At 40.5% G+C, this 21,357-nt stretch overlaps 1 protein-coding gene across 2 annotated transcripts in view; it reads left to right on the forward strand.

Moving 5' to 3' along the window:
* The first annotated feature begins 6,577 nt into the window (after nt 1-6,577).
* The window catches only part of LOC116780610 (ethanolaminephosphotransferase 1-like), a 58,617-nt gene continuing 43,837 nt past the window's right edge, over nt 6,578-21,357 (forward strand). Inside the window, exons 1-2 of one of the 2 annotated variants that reach the window (XM_032675817.1) lie at nt 6,578-6,675; nt 20,393-20,461. In XM_032675817.1, the coding sequence (XP_032531708.1) occupies nt 6,619-6,675; nt 20,393-20,461 (126 nt within the window). In that variant the 5' untranslated portion in view covers nt 6,578-6,618. Of the gene's footprint in view, nt 6,676-14,320; nt 14,390-20,392; nt 20,462-21,357 lie in introns of those variants that run through there. The other variant, XM_032675823.1, reaches the window with a different exon arrangement.

Genomic DNA, 21,357 nt, shown 5'->3' on the forward strand with positions numbered 1-21,357 from the left:
ACACCTCAGAGAAACTTACTTCTGTAGAATCCCAAGAAGATGACCCAATCAATAGGTTTCTTTTATTTATTTTCATGTTCTTCACAAAGAAGTAATGAAATTACATGGAAATAGAGGAAATGTGTGAGAAAACAACCCTGTATAGTAGGAATTAAAATAGAGCTGTGACTTTTTTGATATAGTGGTTCTCCGAAGACAGAATAGTAGATGCTGAGCTTCTTGACAAAAGTTTAAATTTCATAATACCAGTACGTTATTCCTAAAACCTGTTAAAAATTTCTGTGTATATACTTTCAGAAGTCATCATTAACACAATTGGCTATGTAATTTTCATCTACATATACAAGCAGGTCCATGTTCTCACAGGCTTAAATAATAGTTTGAGTCCACTGTTTTATCTGATATGCTGATAGACTGTGTCTGTGCTCAAGATCAAATCTACTGCTGCTCAGGAAATGTTTAGAAATCGTATACTTCTAGTATTTTTGTTGCATGAAAATTCTATGAAAAATATAAAACTCCTGTTAACAATAAAAATGGATTTCCTTAGTGAAGTCCAGGAAAAAAGCATTTGTTTGTCAGTGGTGCTGTTAATTGTATTGATGTTTCTTAATCCACATGTAGAAAGAACCCTCTCAAAGAAACAAAATATGTTTTATACAAATGAATCAAACTATAAGGAAGCTTAAATTACTGAAGTTTGGAGCTCTTGATTTATATTGATTGAATGTGCCTGTCCTTCAGGGTTTATGGATTCATTTCCTCTTACAGAGCATTAAGTTAGAGCTTTAAAAGCTTCCTAGTGTATAAAGCCTGGTACAGACAATGTCAAATTCAAACAGAGAGAAAGGCTTTTGATGTGTGTCATTTCCTCAGTAAAGTTTTAAAAGTCGTAAGCATCCCAACCACTGAACTGGGATGAGATAGATGAGGAAAAACTCATCAAGTATTTTAGAGTTTTTCTTTCAAGGTCAGCTGGATTTTTATGAAAATATCAGGCAGAAGGTGATCCAAGGCCTAGGCTAGATCCCAGATAGATCCCAGCCTAGATATAAAATAATATTTTCTTCTGCAGACTGTGCTGCAGTTTAATCATTCCAGGCTCTCTAAGGTTTTTTAGGAAACAATATGAAACACTTCAGACTTTTTAATCCTCAAGCTGCAATGTCAGTTCAACTATAAATTAAATTGTATCATTTCACAGTACAATGCATCACTATGCTGAGGCAAGCTGTAAACTGTGGAAGAAATGGGAAAAAAACCCATAAAACCCCTCAGGGGATGCCAGATTGCAGTGAATCAAATGGAGTCAAGTTTTACATTCACGGAAATTAAAAATTAATAGCTGACCATTTAAGAATCGAAAGCAAAAATGGGGTTTAAGTGAATCAACATACCCAGGAAGCCTCTTTTTACCAGCCCTTGCCCCTGGGTCTTAAAGACATGAGAGGCTCCAGCCTCTGGGGTGTCCTGGCTGCCAGCTGGCACAGGGTGGCTGGGTACTGGGCCTAAACAGGGTCATCTCAACATCCCAGCACCAAGCACTGCCTATGACACTTTTATGACTTCTCCTGCTATTTCCCTGTGTCAGTGCTATAAAAGGAATATGAATACATAAGTTTCTGACAGACGGTAACATTTGTGAAACATATTTGCCTACTTTTTATAAGACGTCTCTGTAGTAATGAGGTAAGTGCAAATAAAATAAGCTTTTTCCAAGCTGAAATTGAACATCTATCATCAAAGTACTCTCTTTTGGCTCTAACTGGTGAGAAAAAATGCAGGGATATATTCAGAGCTGGAAAAAAGTGCCATATTTTAAACTTCAATCATTAGATGAGTTTGCTCCCACCAAAGTTTTCCCTGTTAATTTAATTCAACAAGATTTTAAAATTACTGAGACTGATAACACTGCACTTATATATTTTAGTAACTTAAGATACTGAATTTCCTCTTTTAGGTCCAGTATTAACATTATTTTAGCGTAATTGGTTTTATCATGACTATGGTGTACCCTTCTGCTGAAGACTACAAGGACTGTTCCTGAAAAACCTAAGCAATGCCTTGCCCAAGGAAGAAGTTAGTTAAAAACTGGATAGGCTCTGCTGAATGTCTGCAGTCAAGATCTCAGTTTGAGAAGTTCGTGTTAAGCAGCACTAAGCACAGCCTATCTATACTGCTGAGGGAAAGAAGGCTGATTGGCGTGGATTCGTGTGCATCCATACGGGGCCAGCTGCTCCACAGAAGCCTGAAGGGAGCTGATGTAATTGAAGGTGGAACTGGGAAGAAGGTAAACATGTAAGTAGTGTAAACAGCTGGGTCCAGTGCTCAGCAGGCTTTCCCCTTAGCAAACTGGAGGGAGCTAGAGCACAGGCTTGAGTACTCTCCTGCGACTGTCCTTGCTGCCTGATCCAGGCTCCCTGGCCTGGATCAGGCCCTGGCACTGCTGAGGACATAGCTAAGGAGCAACTTACAGTGCATCAGTGTAGAAACACTTGATGCTGCTGAGCAAGGCAGCAACTTGGGCTCACTCTATTTGGCACATATTCTTTTCAGAACAAATGACTTTTCCTTTCCAGGTAGGAAATGGATAGGCATCATGAGAATTCTCATACAGACTGCATCTGCTGGGAACATAGGAGCCTGTACCTGCCCGGAATCACTTGTCCCCCTTGGCACCCAGACACAACTGGTACCCAGCAATACCCGGCAGCTCTTGTCCCTCAGCTGTGTGATTCTCCACACCACAGTATCCATGGCTTGTAACTAACTCCAGCATCACTCTAAATACAGACTTTGGGGACCAGACCTGGTGTTATGTCCAGGCCATATGCCACATATCTGTAGAATGTCTCACTGATAAGTGCCCACTAACGTGGTGGTTGTTTCCCCTGCATGAGCCCCAGCACGCCAGGCATGCTCTGGAACAAAGGGAGAGAGAGGACTGTGGTACACAGCAGCAGCTCACTGCTTTTGTATCACTTGCAAGCCCTGTAATAGCTAACAAGCCATAATCTGGTTACACTACTTGTTTCATTTGTTTTCTATCCATTAGCCACATTCTGGACATATTCTGAAATTCACAAACTGGTTTTTGAACACTTTTCTTGGTGTAGCGAATGTAGCTCTCATTCAAACCAAATTGGAGGACATCTTTAAGGTCATTTAGTGAACTGCCAGCAGGAGTCTGCCTTGGTGGAGCTTATCCACCCATGGGCAAACTGAAACTGCAAATGAGCAACTGGCTTTGGAACTGATACAGCTTAGCATTCAGTATTGTGTTACTAGGTTAAATAGCCATGAGTATTAAACAAGGCTAACAGACAAAGATGATCTTACAGAAAGCCTGGAAATTAAATTGAGCCTCTAAACTGATTCTTGTCACTGTCATCCTGAATATTAACAGATTTCTGCTAGCCCATGCAGGGATGGGGCAGGAAACACTGCCTGAGTCATGTCACACATTCTGGGGGAAACTGCGGTGTCCCACAGTGCTCCCACTTTACCTCCCAGTACATTAGTCCTTTCTTCTACTATTTTGGCAGCTGTCCATTTTGAGTTTCCTCCCCCATGATTTCTCTGTTTTTGTTTTTTTTTTTACTTCTTGATGTAGGAAGGAATGTCCTATTAGATGCCTCCTAGATAAAGGGTATTGCATAGCAGGCAGATTTAAGGTGGGGAATAAACAAGACGCAATAAATTATTAAAAGCCAAAGTTGCCGTAGTAGGCAGGCTTCCCTATGCAAAAACTTCATCATTATTAATTTATTAATATAACTTGTAACAGAGAGACAAACTGAAACCCAAGGATTTATTCTAAGTCATCTTGAGCCCTTATCTCTTTGCCTATCATTTTGATGGATACAGAATACAATTTGTCTCAACATTTGGTTTCTTTCTTTAAAAAAATGCCATTGATCTCTGTGGAACAACTATTCTTTTAAACTTTTTCTTGCATATACCAGTGGTACAATATGCACACTCTTTCAAAATAATAAATCATTATTTTCCTCTCAGTATGTCATGTACTTAGTAAGCAGCACTGAAGACCTGAGAATTCCCTGGCTGATTTCACTGAATTCAAATCTGGTCTTGAGTTATTTCCCCCTGAGCTGCTGAAAGCCATGTTTAGGTCATTTACTTAGTAAAGTCTGACCTGTCACAAATGTCCCAGCCACAGTTGTTAAAAAAACTTAAACTTTTTCTATAGTGCAAGTTAGCTGTGCTCATCCTATCCACTCTTAAGTTCATGAAATGGAAGTTTGTTCAGGTAATAATTCTAATGTACCAGTTACAGGTCCTTCTTACTCAGGCTACAGCCCACTAGTTTTCCAGAAAAGATACAAGGGAATATACTACAGCACTAAGACTGCTTTCACTGCTCTTCCCACAATCTTGCATGTAGGACAGACAGCTTGGATCACAGCTCAAGCAATTGTCCAGAAAAGAACCCTAAATCATTTCAGATCGAAAAATACATAATATACATCTCAGATCAAAAAATATAATCATAGAATATACATATAAATAATATACAATATACATAAACATATACATGGGTATGCATGGAGACAGTGAGAACATAAGGTGTAGCAGTAAACCACGTGGCTGTGGGCTTTGCTCACACCCAGGCTTGGCTACCCTGCATGCTTGATCTTAAGGGCCAACGATTCATATGAATCGTGATGCCTAAATCAAGGAAGTTTCTTAAGTCAACAAATAGCACGTCAGTGTAATTTCCGCACTATTCTCAAGCCTCATGTTTCATGTGTCACAGCTTGCTCTGTGATGTTCCATACTCAGTCACCAGTCTGTTTCCTTCTCTTCAGTATAGCTAATCTAATGCTGACTCCTTTGATGTGCTCATTAGCAGATTCAGAACACGCTGAGATACGAGTTCATAAAATTGCATTTTTACATGTAAACAGTCTTTTACATTCTCTATTTAGTGGAGGTTTTTTAGGTTTTTTTTTAGAGTGTTTCATTTATCCCCAAAATAGTTTTGAGAGAATAGGAAATAAAACTTGTATTCGATATTTGCTGTATCTATGTCTTCCATATCTCTGTATTTTTGACATAAATATAGAGGCCTGCAAAGAGAAAAAATACTTTCCAACCTTCTACCTTTCAGAAAAACAAGCGCCTTTTCTCCTGCTGTCCATCAAACTCCTAATAGTTGTTCAGAAAAATTTCTGCTTTTGTGTTTGAGGCTTATAAGGGTTAGAGTTAAGAAATGAAAGTGGTAACTACAAAATGGTTTGGCCACTCTTACTAACCTACTTGCATGAAAAAATCGCACTGAGTACAGTAGAGGTTGCGAGTCTTTTCTTATGTACCCTTGTAGATTAACTCAATAGCATAACATTTAAAACCATGATAACAAGAATGAAGAGGATCCAAAAGCAAAATCCAGGGTATGAACGCTAATTAAAATTTGAGTCAGTTAATGAAAAATATAAGCTCCAAAAACTTCAGATTTCCTAACTGGAATCAAGCTTTAACTCAATAACTTGAAGCTGACTGTTAAAGTCCTGGGTTACATTCAAGAGCAGAAGTTTAGCTGCTGCTGGAAGCAGAATGTAGGTGTAAGCACATCTCAGGTGATTAATGTGCAATTAATAATACAGAACAAGAACCATTGTATACAGTTTGCACTTAACTATTATAACTTATATATAATTCCTATCCAACCTGTACAGTTTGTAAAATAACACTGACTATCACAATGCTTTAGGTGCCTGGAAGACCCTGTGTGGTGCAAGTAATGGATTTTAATTGATTTCCTTTCTGGATAGATTCCAATTTGTCAATAAGATCTTAGACCCTGATGTGTATGATTTCGAGTCTTCCTCCAGCAGTGTCCAGCAAAGGTAACACAAAGTGTAATGCCATATGCCTAAATTCATTTGCAGCTGAAACATCCCTCCTGATGTTTTCCAGTCTTTTTTTGCCTACACAGTGCTTCACTTCCCTGGAAATCAGAAGGTGTAGAGCGCGCTGCTGAATGATGTGGTGTGACAGGTTCCAATGCAGGTGCAATAAAGAGATACAAGAAGCAAATTATTGCTGGAGAGGAAAGAAATGCCAACAAAAATCTTAATCCTCAGTGTTACCTGTTTCTGAAACACGCTACTTAAACAGCATTCGTTTGTTTAGCGTTTTCACAGGCACATCTTCGCGCACGTTACAAATATGGCATCTTTAATAGACCTGTAATCAGAAAAATAGTTTGGAGGTGATGCTGCAACGTCACTTGTCTTGCGGCTCGCGGTGCCCACGGGAGGCTGCTGCGGGCTGTCCCCGGTGCCGAGTCCCGCGCGGAAATTACAAGTGTGTAACACACGCTATTGGCACCGAGGCCGGGGAAGCGCCCTGGGGCCGCGGGAAAACGCCTGCTCCCGTGGGAGCCGCCCGGGCAGAGCTCGCCACCGGCGGGCACTCCCGGGACGCCGGTGTCCCCGCTGATGCCCGGAGCGCGGGGCAGGTCCAGCCCGCGGGGCGCGGCCGAGGAGCCGCCCTCCGCCCGCCCCTGGCCCCGGCCCCGCCGCCTCTCTCATCCCTCCTCCCATCCCTCCCTCCCTCCCTCTCTCCCAGCGGGGCGCGGAGCACGGCGGAGCGATGTGGCAGTGGCGGTATGTCAGCGGCCGGCAGCTGGACGGCTTCCGACAGTACAAGGTGAGGAGCAGCCCCGGGGGTCGGGAAGGGCGGACGGTGGTCCCGATGTGGCGTCTCCGGGCTCCGGAGCGCTCCGCTCTGCCGCGGCCGAACGCGCAGTCCAGCCCCGCTCTGCCCACGGCCCCGGCCGGCCGGGCCGTCCCTCCGCCGCCGGGGCATCCGCAGGGATGTCCCCCATCTCCACCTGTGCCCGCTCGCACCTGGCCGGGGTCCGGCTCTGATGGAGTGCGTTACCTGGGTAGAAACTGGGTGTTCGCGAAGCGGCAGGTCTCGGTGGAAACAGAGTGAACTGGGCTTTGAGTGAGTATCAACGTCTTTAAAAGCACTACCCGTTTTAGAGCAGCGTGGTTTAGGAGGTATCTGGTGTTTCTGTAAGAAAGAGTGCATTGATGGTGCTTGTCTGGATCTGTGCAAAGCCTTCAGACACAGGAATGCTTTGGCACTGAGAAATAAATAAGGAAGCCAGGAAAAAAAACACCTTACTTTCAATAATTTGAACTAGACCCTGTGTTTGCAAATAACAGGCATGCAGAATTCAAATGAACGGATGAATCATTAGATATTTAGATTTACCAGTGTTATGTCGCAGACTTAGGATATACCTGGGCTTTGTTTCCAGCACATTGCAGGTGCAGTACAGGGGATCATCCAGGTTTGCTCTAGCTGAGGTGCAGGTGTCTGAGATGGGCTATGCCACCCTGTTTGCACACACTCACGCTGCTCCCTATGAAAAGCATGTAGGGCACTCCAGCCTCCACCTTTTATTCGATGTTCCGTTTCCCGAGGCAGCCCCTACCCCTCACTCCCCATGATTCTCGTCTTCTTGCTTTTACCATGTGCCCTCCCGGGCTGGCATAGGCCCAGGACACTCAGCTCCTCCCAAGCCCTTCCCTGGGCCAGCAGCTCTGCCTGCTCACCTCAGGGTGAATGATGATGGAGGAACTGTGGCTTCGAGAGCTTTCTCCGGGTTGCTTACTAGGAACTTGTTTTGCACAGCAACTCGTTAAAATGTATCAGCCTGTTCATGTGTCTCTGGTGTGTGTGGGATAAAACATGCTGCAAGCTGTGTCTGGCCACTGGGTGTAAGTTGCACAGGCCTGTGCTTGAACAGTGGAGCCGTAGTCTTGACTGAGATCACCACAGGAAAACAAAAAGCTATTTTTAGTATAAACAGACGTTGTTATTTAAGTAACCTTCCTAAAATATTTGAGTTCATAGTACAAATACAAGGAACACTTGTGTTACGTTCTTCCTTATCACTTGAATGAAAGTGGCTTCAAACAAGTGCAGATGGGAAAGAATCAAAATAGCATTTTTTAAAAAAAAAAACTTGTAATCATTGTGCCATACTTATGATTTGCAGGGCAAATGATTAACAAAAGACATAATCACTTATCAAACCATTTTATTTTTGTATATTGGTTTCTTGAGAGCATTGTAAAGACCGGAAAATATATTTGGTAATTTTCTTAACTGTAGGACTCAGCCAGCGCTCTTGAGAAGTATCTGTTCAATTGTGTTCTGGAAAAAGTGTGGTAAGTACAGGTTTTAGAAAGATAGAAATTTATTTAGAAATTTATTTAGAAATCAGTCAATTTTCTATTAGCTGAGGTGGCTCAGGATTGGAACATCCTGGAAATAATTAAATCCAAATGTTACAGGTTACACCCAGAGAAATACAGCTGCATGAGATGAGCTAGTGGGGTATTTGCACCATTTTCCTGGTGCTCCAGTTTGCAGGAGGACCTGGCAGGTGATAGCAGCTCTGCCCATTCCTAAATGCTGCTCACAGTAGATTAAAGTTCTCAAAAAATGCAAAACGGGTGCAGCAAGAAGACACTAATCACTGCCACAATCTCTTCCCCCTCCCACTCCCATGCCTAGGGCTGCTACCACAACCACGAATTTGTTCTCATCACTTCCCAGGCCTGAGACATGTTCTTCAAACCCCTGTTGTCCTCTGGCTGCCATCTCCTCCCCTCAAACCTACAGCCTTACTGCATCCTGCTCCTCTAGCTTCCCATCTCCTGTGAGGAGATTGATGCTGCCTTTGCTGCCTACTCAACAGGTGCTAGACTCTTGATTACTGTGCCCAGCACACACAGGTTACCTCTTCTTACAACCACCTGGCTATTTCTGTAGTGTGTTTCCTGGGGAACCTGGCTCTGGAGTACTGTGGAAGGATACATGGGCTGGCCTTGTGGAGAGATAGGTAATCTCTCAAAGGATTTGTTAGCATATGTTTGGTATTGAGCTAAAACAATGTATTGCTTTTGGACATGAAGCATGCCTGGGAAACTTTAGGTAGCAGTATCCGTGTCTCTGTCCTGCATCCCACTGCAGCATTATATTTGCAGTAGTATAAGTGGCTTAATATCCTCCGTACTTTGCACAGCTTATCCACTGACCTGATCTGGGAGCTGAGCGTAACGCAGCTTAAAAACTAATTTGTGTAATCAACTCCTTTCGTAAAGGCAAATTTGGCTTGAAAAAAATACTGCTTGATTTTCAAAATTTTCACACAGCTGAACTAATTTCTCTGCCATGAATACCCCAATTGTATGTCTCAGGCACTATCTGTCTCCTGTTTGCAGTTGGAGGAGGGCCTTGGCAACAAAACCAACGCAGTTCTTTGCAAAGGGAATGGCAGACCTCTAATGAATGCAAATACTTCAGCACCCTTTAGCATGTCAGGTCCATGTAAATTATGCTTTTGAAGCAAGTTTTCCCCAATTACCAAGCTTTGGTTTACATCACAGAGTGACCTCAGAGCATAAAAATGCGTTCCCTTTGAATGAACCTAAACCAGCTGTACTAAGAAAAAATGCACAAGTACACCAAATACATTCAGTCCATACTATTATACTGTAATCAGCTTAGTGTAAAATTTTCTGAAATCATTATAGCATGGACATTGGATCCTCAGGGCTAGCTATTTCACTTTACAAATCTATTCCTGTTTATTCTGCATGTTAATGGGGATTTAGAGACTGAGTTTTCTTTTTACTGCTTAAAAGCACGCTGAGAATGGGTGGAGATGTGATGATGAGACAGTTCAGATGCAACTCTCACTATTGCTGCTGTGATAATTCTGCCATCTTCTTTCCTGTGGGGCAGGTGGACAGGTCCTGATTTCAGGATAGTTGCATGCTTGATGATTTGCTGCAACTGTAGAGCAGAAGATGCTGATACTTGGATTTTGTTCTATTCCCTGGGATCTGGAGCAACACAGTCTAAAGGCTGCAACCAACTCCTATTGTAGAGCTTAGGTCATATAATTTCTACTTTTATATTTTATCAACATTCTGCAGTTCTAGAGGAGCACCCGTGGAATTAATCAGCTGCCTTTTTTCTCCCTGTTTGGGTTTCTGTTGGAAACAAGCAGTTGTGAGACAGCCAGGTGATGAGTACAGATAAAAGCAGAATTTGGACCAGAATGCAGTAATGTCAGTGGTGAGCTCTTGTTGCTGTTGCATCTTCTCATCACTTCAGTTTTAGGATTTCCCTTGCAAATATGCCTTGAGTCAGCTTTTCTACAGCACCTGTGCATGAAGGTTTCCCAAGCCAGAAAACGTTGATGTTTTATCGTGTTTCAGGAAAAAAGAGATCTAAGGACAGACTATAGAGGCTTGACTCAAAAAATAGGCCTTGGAAAAGATTATTTAAAAAATTAGATATAACATTAAAAATTAAGGTCTATGATTTCACATTTTCATCTGAATTTGTCAACGCTGTTTTTATCCTCTAAGCCATTTTTTAGAGGGTAATTTGCTGAGCAGATGAGGGTTGGGGTGAGAGTTAAGATGAAATCAGTGTAAAATGGAAACATAAAGAGTAATCTTAACTTCTCTGTCAAAGTAGGAGGTTCTGTCAAATGGAATCCTACCTACGGAGCTGTCTCTCTGTCCCAGTTCTGTTGCCGTTCAATACTTTCATTAAATAACCGAAGGGAGGAAATTGTAAAATTTTCACATGATACTAAAGCATTTTGAAGAATAGGGTTATGATTTAAAATGTTACTGGAAAGGGGATACAATGGCCAGACATGAGTATGAAGAAATCCAGTAAACACCTAGGGGAAAGAAAAAACAACATTTTGAAGATAAAATAGGAGACAGTGGACTGCAGTAAAGATTCCTGGGGATCAGGATATACTCTTGTAGCTGATGTACTGATCAGGTATCAGGTGGAATAATATGTCCTGCTTGCTTTGGCCTACAATTTACAGTCCACAGAATGACATTATGAATACTAAGAGGCTTAGAAAAAATGAACTGTGAGAAACAGTCTGAGTACAATGGGAGTAAGAGCCTAGCAGCCAGTTAGTCTTCATGAGTGCCTCTTTAAAGAAAGACAATATGTGAGTTTTGGCTGCACAAAGAGAAATTTAAGGTGTCTGCTATGTCAGTCTTGTGTTGATAAGGCTTGCTGAAACAGGTACTAAAGGAGATTGGGCAATCATTTATCAGTCTTAAGAAATGGTTCGATTTCTCTGAGGGAAGATCAACAGTCTAGTGTTGAGTGCTGATAAACAGTTGCTGACGCCTTTTTTAGCAAAGTTTTGAATTATGTATTCTCTTTTAGTGTGCCAGCATGGTCGTTTATCACAAGCAATTGGCTCATTACCTCATGGTAACTTGATCTGCTTCCTTAATATATACTGAACATGATCCTGCATTAGGTAAATGTGCCGGACTAGAAGACCTCTCAAATTACATCCCAGCCCTCATTTTGGTAGATTAGAGAAACCAGATCAGGTGTGTGATGATCATGTTTCAAGGCTTGATTGTTTCTCTTATACTGACTTATACCAAAGGAGCAAAGTGTGTTGAGTATAATCTAGTGAGTTCCTGTCTGGAAGTTCAGGATTCATCCAGATACAAGACTGAATTTCTGTGAAGCCTTTATGCTTTTCCAAGGCTACCTGTGTAACTATGAGATTTAGAAACATAATGGGTTCTGCTCACCTTTGTTGAACAGGAGTTTTGTTTTCGACTCCAGTGGCACAATAAGTTCACATGATATTGAAAATTTAGGATAGAAGACTCTCGTTTGCATGTTTATCTGAAACTTTTTAGGACACAGTTAATAGTGTTCATGATTGCATTTGGACAATTTTATCTATGTTGAGTACATTCATTACATGATTATTACATAGTGGTTTTGCAGATAGTATTTTTAGGGTTTTTTCCCTAATTTTTAATTCCAAATATTATTTGAAGACAATTACCAGTTTTATTTGCTATAGTTAGATTTTTCAAACCACTGCAGTTTAATTAAGTCCTTGAATACCTGAGGCAGTAAAAACTAGGGTTTTCCAGGTTCTGTGAAACAGTGAGTCAACAGCCCACTGCTCTACATATAAAATCTTGTAGTCTTTCTTCTTCATGTTACTTTGATGGATTGGAAGGCTGGGGTTGAAATTAAATGTTGTTAAATCTTATGTGAAATCAAATAATTCATTACTTTATATTTTTTGTCACTTGTACTGGTGTGTCAGAGTTGTGGGCCAACTGAATACCTGAAAGACCATGTCTGTGCACACACTACCTCTTAGTCTTGTCCTGTTGTAATGGTAGCTGACATAATGTAGAAGTTCAGGAGCTCTGTAATCATTATCTTCCTTCTACACATCGTATGCTAATGAGCCAACAACATAATGAAATCACATCACAGAGATGCTGCATTTGATATTACTTGCCAAAGGACATTTTTCCCAATGATGGTGTTACTGTACACAGTTTTGAGTGCAATATTAAGCCCATGACTTTACAAAGGTTCATTAGATCACTTTTAGGACAAATACACTCAATATAAAGAGTTGTATGCCTTGTTGAATATCATGAAAGTGCAACTACCAACCACATGATTTCATTTTCTTGCTTTATCAAGAGATGTTAGTGTTCTGAATGCTTATTGGATTTTTATGTGTAGGATATGCGTGTATACACATTTATGTATTTACATGTATTTTTGTTTATTCATCTGTGTTTTAATAGAAGGCTAATTGCAAAGATGTATCTGTGATTTGGATGTGGATTATTTGTTATAAATCTAGGCGAACCCTTCTTGTAAAGGTTGTTTATAGGGGGAAGAATCTTTCTGGGAAGTATCTCCTCTCTTGTGCATCAGGATACTGGATAACACAACTGGTTTTTGTATGTGGTATAGAACCTCTGTTTAGCATCCCTCATGAAAACTACAACCCACTTTTAATCTGCCTGACCTTCTGGGCGTGGAGCGGTTTCTTTGGTTTCCTCAGGGATTTAGGTACACATTCTGGCAGATCTCCAGCTGTATGGCAATTTGTTGTACTGTTTGATCTTTAAAGGGCTGCTGGCACATACATGTTTGCACATGCATAGAATCGTGATGTTGTTTCCTTTTACCAACTGTAGAAGACCAGTCTACGAAAAAAACCCCAAAACCATAAAAATCAACTTCCTTGCTATGTTTGAGCTGCTTTGGATGGCAGTAGTTTACAGTCATTTTGTGCAGTTCCTTAAGAGTATGCAGGTTTTGGTTTTAGTAGGATTTATGCTTTTGCCAATCTGGGCCAGCCTCTACCTTTGTCCCTTTGGAGCAGCACATGTGCAACTGCCTTCTGTTATCTATCACTTGCTCAATATTTAATCATGTTTCTGTGCTCTGTGTAGTTATTTTGGCTTTGTTGTTAAGTGTTTGAATGTGTCCCACTAAGCAAGACCTTTTCCTGAAGACAAATTAGGCAGCATCCTTAATGTAACTACTGTTGATTGAAAAATGATTGCCGACTTCCAGTTCCACTGACTCTCCACCTCTCCCTGGTCTGGGTGCTTACGGTCCTATCAGTAAAGAATCCAATCTTTATTTAGTCTCACATGGTGAACAAGAACCTCCCTGTTGGGACCAGCACATTATGACTTCTTGCCTCAAAATGTGCTCCTCTTGCAATTGTATTGAGTCTCTGATGTCTCTCATAGATCTCAGATTTCAAGAATAGCTAGTCAGCAAATCTGTCATCATCAGCCCTTTACTCCTGGTGAATGGGAGGATTGTGGTAGTCAGGAAGCTGAACATGAGCCCTCAGTGTACCCTGGCAGCAGAGAAAGTCAACAGCATCCTGGGTTGTATTAACAGTAGCATGGCCCATTAGTAAAGGGGGAAGTAATTACCCACCTTTACTAGCTTAAATCTAGAATGCTGTGTCCAGTTTTGGATCTCCAATTCAAGAAAAACTGGAGGAAGTTCACTGGAGGCCACCAGAGTAGTTGGGGCTGGAGCATTTGTCCTGTGAGGAGAGGCTGCAGACTTGGGACCTATTTTGCCTGGAGAGGAGATGCCTCCAGGCAGCAGCCCCCTAGTACCTATGGGGTGGTCTTTGGGAGGATGAAGTCAGGCTCCTTGTAATTGTGCACAGTGGGAAGATCACAGGCAGCAGGCATGAGCTGAATCAGGGTGTCTTCATGCGGCCTATAAGGAGAAAGTTTTCCTCAAGAATACAGTGAAGCTGTGGCACAAGTTGTCCAGCAGTCACCAACCTTGGAGCTTTCCAAGGCCCAACTGGATAAAGCACCAAGCACTTGGTTTTGAGCTCCTGGCTGAACCTACTTTGAAAAGGGGGAGACCTTATGAGGTGCCTTCTGACCCGAATGATTCTATGATCCAAATCCATGACTGTGATCTTAAGGGAAGGACACTGCTCTGCAAGCAAGGGGATGTGCCCCACTAGCAGGTACGACTCCCTAAGAGCATCCTGTCCTGACCCACAGCAATACGTGTGCCATGACCTCATGGACATGGGTTCATATGTACTTCCATTAGGCAAACAGCTATGGCCTATGGTCAATGACTGTGTCAGGGTTCCTGAAAACGAGGAGGTCTGAATCATAAGTATACCTTTGCAACAAAGCATCCCCAGGACAGCTTTTATGTAATACATTTTATTTTATATTTTTTGTAATATGTATGTTAAGTAATACAGTTTATATAATAACAGCTTTGTGATGACTTAGTAATACCAATCAGAATTGTTGAATTGCCCAAACCATGACACTGAGTTTCAAGTATTTGCTAGGAATAGTACCAGATGGCAGGAAAATATAACCATATTTCCTAGCTGTAGGTATGCATAGGCTAATGGAATTGAAGGGAGCAAAGTCAGGGAGAGAACTGCTCAGGAGGCCACTTTGAGCAGCCTCTTCCTTCACAGTGCAGCTACATCCAGCCCTAGTACACACAGCACAACCATCAGGTAACAGAATCCACAACCTCAGAGCCCAAGGAGACAAGTGTTTGCATCTGAGTATGCAATTACATGCTCTCCACCACCTACTCTTTGCCAGGATAAATTACAAATCCTGTTCTTTAGTTTCTACTTGTGTGTTATATGCTTCAACCCTATAAGTCTTAAGGATTTATAACTCCTTGACTTAGATATTGGTGACTTAATAAAACAAACAAACATATGGATAGGAGGAAAGGCAGGGTAGTCCAAACTATTTAAGCAGTAGGAGATACAAAATCCAAGCCATTATTTATGAATAATTAACTAAATGATGATATAATGTAAAGCAATTTTATTATTAGAAATAACAGGATTGTGTTTTGGAATATATCAGTGCTTTTAAACTGCTGAACATTTTGAATTCATTTGGCATCCACAGTGTTGTGGAGCTCTTTTGTTTATACTGTGATTCTCTTCTTTCCCCTTGTGAGGCTTTTTTTAAAACTCAAAACTGTGTCTCATAATATCTACAAACCTGTAAAAACATATGTAAACTAGAATTAAACTCCATGTGTTTAATGTATTCTAGGAATCTGAAAGGTGGATGGAAAATTGTTACCAGATGTGCCAGTATTTCAGTATTTTCTTTAATTTTTTTATGATTCCAGAAGTGTAAGATACCACAGAATACAAGTTCATGTTGCATAAGAAGTTGCCCAGAAGAGTGATTTCCCACTCTTAAGTAGGTTCATTCCCTGGATTGGGAGGGTCATTTTGCAGCTTTCAAAACCACAAAAAACTTATCTTGTGCAAAAGAGAATCCACTGTCACGCCTCCTATTCCCTTGTCTGTTATTTAGAAAACACAGGTGTTGTGAAATTGTGTAATCGGAGAGGAGATGTGATAAAAGAAGCCACAGGAAGGTGTTGGTAGCTGTCGATGCCATGATGGCTGGGGGCAGTGGGAGCCCCAGGGCAGCAGGGCAAGGCAGGCCTGGCAGCCTGTCCTGTCCCATAATCAGAGCCAAAAGCTCCCAGGGCTGGGACCCAGTCACTGCCTTCAGCACTGGAAGCCTCTGCCCATGGGCACTAAAGGAAGGGACCATCTGTGCTGTGCTGGCCCTGGGAGGCGTAGCTGAGCCATGCATGGTAGACAGTAAAACCTCAGCACTTGCTGAAATACTTTTTAATTTTATTTCAAATATATGCTGTGGAAGTCAATTTTTCAAATCTTTTCCATCAGCAGATCCCTCAAAATTTTCCATCAGTGATGTAGGTCTCTGCTTATAGGCCAGATGATGACAAGCTCATCACTTACGTGTGTTGGAGAAGTGATCATTAGATGTCCGGGTGGTATTGTTGGAATACACCATCATGCACATATCTTGGAAAACACTCTGAAGAGGAGTTATTTTCAATATATCACTTGTTTAAAGACTACAGTTTTACCTCTTTTCCTTTTGATGTATTGATTCTCTGCTTGATATAAGAGGAGATTCCCCAGGCCTGCAGGACCACTGAGTTGTTAGAACGTCAGCACATGAGTACAGCTGTGGCTCTTCCATACATTGCCTGCCCCAACTGAGTTTGCTTGCAGGAAAAGGACATGTTTTCCAGTATTTATATTCTTCATTCAAGTCCTTATGTTGTCATTAGATGGTTGTCAGGTTTTCCCTGTGGAAACATGGAACAGGACAGCTAGTGTATTCTTCCATAATAGGCATCTAACTTCATATGAAATACTCAAGCAATCACAGAACCATATATTTCAATAAACTGCAACCTAAACCATTATTACTGCCTGATATATAGCTGTTTTAAACATTAATTTGTCTGGGAAAGAAGCTTTTCAGCCTCTACATTTTTAAAGGCTTTTGTAGAAGTCAACACAAATATAAAATTGAGTTAATATGAGCAGACTTTGTATGAATAAATCAATATTGCTTATACTGAAATTATGTATATAAATATGACACCATTAACACTACTGGGGCTCTATTCTTTGCTCTATTCTCCAGCCATAGGGTGAATTACAACCCACATGTGCCTCAGTCTCCCAGCATTTTCAACAGAGATAATAAATCATGTGATTCACGAAGTCAATGAAAAATTAAAATTCGCTATTTCTGGGCAGGAATGTGAATTGTAGCGAATTTGTTGCTACTAATACAAAACTAAAACCTACAGAGCCATTTTGATGCCAGCAGTTCAAATGTAAACAATTCACAACAGTTTGACTCTGTATCTCTGAATGTATATGACTGTGTGACACAATATGGTGCTATCTGGGAAAAGATAATTTAAGTACGGGAAAGGAGTAGTCTGTTAGCATAAGAAGCAATTTAACTTGAAGTAGCTATGTCCTAGCAGTTATGCAACTACATTTCTTGGGATTTGCTTTCTCTCCTCACTCTGAAGTTTGTGTAGACATGCTTTATATTTTTCTCTTACTTGTAGTAATTCCAAAATTTTATTCTTGGGATACCTCCACAATGCAAGGCTGGAGAGGTCTAGGGAGTCCAATGAAGATCCAGCTGTCTGCTCTGATTAATGGTTAGCTCACTACCCGTTCTTCTGCTTTGTTTTTTTCTCCTAAGTCTCCTCAAGACAATAACTAGGCTTTGTTTTGGGAATAGTCCATTCTGGAGGCAGTGCACACCATTTTTGGCTTTCACCGTCCTTCAACACTCTTCCAGCTTGGGTGTTTGGATTTGTGAACATGTGCAACACACAATGCTCACTTCCATGCTCTGAACATGCCATGTTGCTGGGTTTCAATGTAGTCTCCAGATTGCTTCAGATACTTTGAACTAAAGTGTATTCAGTCCTAATAAGGTGTTATGTGTGCAGGGCCAGATGAGGAGGTCGAACACCCGTCCAGCACATGCTGTGCGGTGTGGATGTGACCAGTTTGAAATAAGGGGAGGTATTTCTAAGCTGTGTGGATGTGAATCAGAAGGTACTACTTATATTCAGCAGTGCAGACCTTGGTCACTGCGAGTGCTTTTGCCCTCAGATGTTTGGCTCTGCTCTGCCACTTCAGAATGGTAGTCTTTCTTCTGTGTAGCCAAACCTTTGCTTTGGCTCATTTTTCTTTCTCTTGCTTTTCTCAATTACTTTACTTTCCTTACTCTTACTTTTCTTAACTGTTTATTCCTTTTTTTCCCTCTTCCTCGTGATATTCTCATGTTTCTTCTCTACTCTGACAGAGCTGACCAGTACAAACTTGATGCTGTATTGGATCCCCTGGATGGAGATTAAAATGCAGGAACACAGAGTAAAAAGCACATCTCACGTGTGCTGCTTGAATCAACATCCATGTGTGCATGTCTGGTGTCTGTATTCTCATTTCCAACTCTGCTAGAAGCCATTATTAACACTGCGAGGGAAAGCAGATGGCTTTCAAGGAGGTTTTAGCTATTAAGAAAAAACTCCAAAACAAAAAAAAAACAGAAGAATTTTTAAACTTGGGAGTAAGATGGAGTCAATTAATGCCATTTTTCCTATTCCCTCACTACTGCTCTTCCCTCCCAACTATTGCAATTTCTTTCAAATGTAATTGACAGAAACTTTCTGATTATTCCAAGTCCTCCTTCTTTGTAAAAGGACAATCAAGTTCCCTCTTCTAGGGCAGAAAGTGTTTGCAGAGAAATGCTTAGTACTTGTATCAATCTTGCACTTAAAAACCTCTAACAGGCTTATCCTCTTCCACTTCTGCCTTTTACTAAAAGTGCCTCGAAAAGGACAGAATTACACAATAGCAAATGGCAGTACTGTTTTTACATAAGGTTCAGTACACTCTTGCATTCGTGTTCACTGATCATACCGTGAGCATGTTACTCAGTACTTTGCTTTTCTGAGCAGACATGAACATTAAACTCCTGAGGATTTCATGGCCTTGAGGTTAGCAGCTTCTTGGGAGCAGAACAAAGCAGGGTATTAAAATAAATTCACAAGAATGCTGTATTTATGATCATGATTTAAACTTAACCACAAATCACAAAATAATTATCTGAATACTTTGTTTTCTCTGGAAGGTAATTAAAACATATCCTTTGTATGCATAGAAAAAGGAAACGTATGGAAGAGTTCTTAAGCATTCCATAGGCTGATACCCTGAGAAAGATGAGATGCAAAGTCATAGACTGTGCATGCAAAACCTGAGGCATGCTTCATCAATCTTTTGATCCACTTGCATTTGTCCACTGGAAGCTCTTAGCTCCCACGTGTGCAAGTTAGGTGTGTATGGAAAAGCTTGGAGATAGGGATACTGAAACCGAAATTAATCTTGCTAGACTTCAGTCACCTAAAAGGTGTCTTAAGTTTAAGACAAGTGTCTAGGCTTCTTTGATAATTAATGACTTGAAACAGGTACTTCCAGAGTGCAATCTTATCCAAAGGGTAGTTGGCTAAGAGAGGTCAATAAATTAACTATATGTAAGAGAGAGCAGTTAACTGTTAGCTGGAGTTATGTGAAACGAAAGACTCTTTGTCATCAGCTCTTCTGCATGTGAACAGCTTTGTCAACCTGTGGTCTAACACATCCCTATTTTGTTCCTATTGTCTGCACACGATGTTTGGACAATGGTATATATAGATGTATCTGAAGATTTATGTGAGTCATATGCATCATGCTAACAACGTTAAGCAACATATGCACTTTGAAAGTCCTAGAATTTCTGAATAATTACGTGTTTTACCCCAATGACTTCTTCGACTGCGGACCTGCCGGGGCTCAAGAACATGATTGCGAGTGGTATTGTCAGTTAAGATCATTCTTCTGGGGGTTGTTCTGATTCTGTGTTCTGCAGTCTCAAGGCAGGATAAAACTTGATACTGCCTTCTGAGGAAAAAGCAGACACCAGCAATTTGGAGTGGGGTTGGATTTCTGAAATATTTTGTTTGCAAAAGGTACAGATATATACCTGTTAGAATTATAAAACACATAAAATATAATTACAAGTCTGTGCAATGGGAAAATTTTATTGTGGTAGTGGACTGTGCTATTTTAGGCTTATTTTTATAATAACATTGCCTTACATGAATTAGCATAGTGCAAATGCAACTGTGTTGCTATGACAAAAGCTTTGTATCTCTGCAAGGTAATATTCTACTTATGAACATATTCCATATGCACTATCTATCCTAATACTAGCAAGGAACCACTGCTCAGACTGTGTATGAGTGGTAGCGCAAGTAAATTAAATCCAAAATATGGTAGAAATGCAGACTCTTATAGGATAACTTGTAAAATTAATAAGAATTTAGCAGTAAAATGTGACTGCAGAGCTGTTTGGCAGTTCACAAGCCTAAACCTTTGTGTTAGTACATGGGGTTACTAATAGGGTAAGTGTAAACCAGGCCAGTGCTTTTAAATTAAATTAAACCTGTATGAATGGTCATCAGAACAAAATAAATTTACACCAGTCACACTCAGAGTGATTGCTCTTAGATGCTGAAAAAATAAGCATTGTTCAGTGCTTTGTTTAACATGTTTGCTTTTTCCTCACAGTACAGTGCTGTGGATACAAATCCTTTATCTGTGTATATTATGCAGCCCATCTGGAACAAAATTATTAAGGTAAGAATTTTATTTAATAAAAACTTCACATGTTAATATAAGAATTTGTTTTAAATACATCACGTATTTTCTTTTAAAAATATTGATTAATAAAGCTGAAATTAGGGCATCTGATAAAAGAAAACAAATGTTGCAGGATGCATACCTGTTTATATAAGTATGTTATTTTGAGATGAGGGGTTTTTTTTAGAAAAAAAAGGTTTACTTATTTTTTTCTGATTGCTATAGAAAAGGCATCCATTTCTTTTTTACATCTTTCATTAAATAGCTTTGCAGACATGAAGGGGTTTATTTACTACAAATTATTTTTGTGCAGCATATGCCACCTAACAACAGCATGGCTTTATCTCTGTGCCGCGCATATGATTTTATGCAAGTGCTGTCTCATTTTCTCCCAAGGGTACTTGCTCGAGGGAGCAAGGCATTTCTTTAAGAAGCTGAAAATGAGAGCAGTTACCATGATAACCATAACGATTGGAAGATGCCATCTCTTGAATGCATTATGATCTGCAGTTTCTAAAAATAAACTGCTCACAATTAGTTGTGCCGTTGTTGGCAAAAAAAAAAAAAGCTCTTTATCTCAAATAAATATGAACTTTATTGATCTCCAAGAAAGCACTGATTTCGGCATCTGCCTTGTTACAGGAAATATTTAGATTGGAGCAGACTTGAAAAAAGCTTTGTACTAACAAAATGGATGTACATGGTCAGAGTGCTGTCTCTGGATTCTGTAATAAAGGTATTTCTTATTCTTAATACAGCAGGAAAATCATAGTCTCTCATTTATAATCTCAAGATAATTTAATGAAAAGTGTTTATATGTCCTAATTTAAGAATTAAAAACTAACCCAAACATGTATGAGTAAAAAGCAATTCAAAGATGTGACACTGAATTC

This window comes from Chiroxiphia lanceolata, chromosome 1 (assembly GCF_009829145.1).
Source record: "Chiroxiphia lanceolata isolate bChiLan1 chromosome 1, bChiLan1.pri, whole genome shotgun sequence".
NCBI lineage: Eukaryota > Metazoa > Chordata > Aves > Passeriformes > Pipridae > Chiroxiphia > Chiroxiphia lanceolata.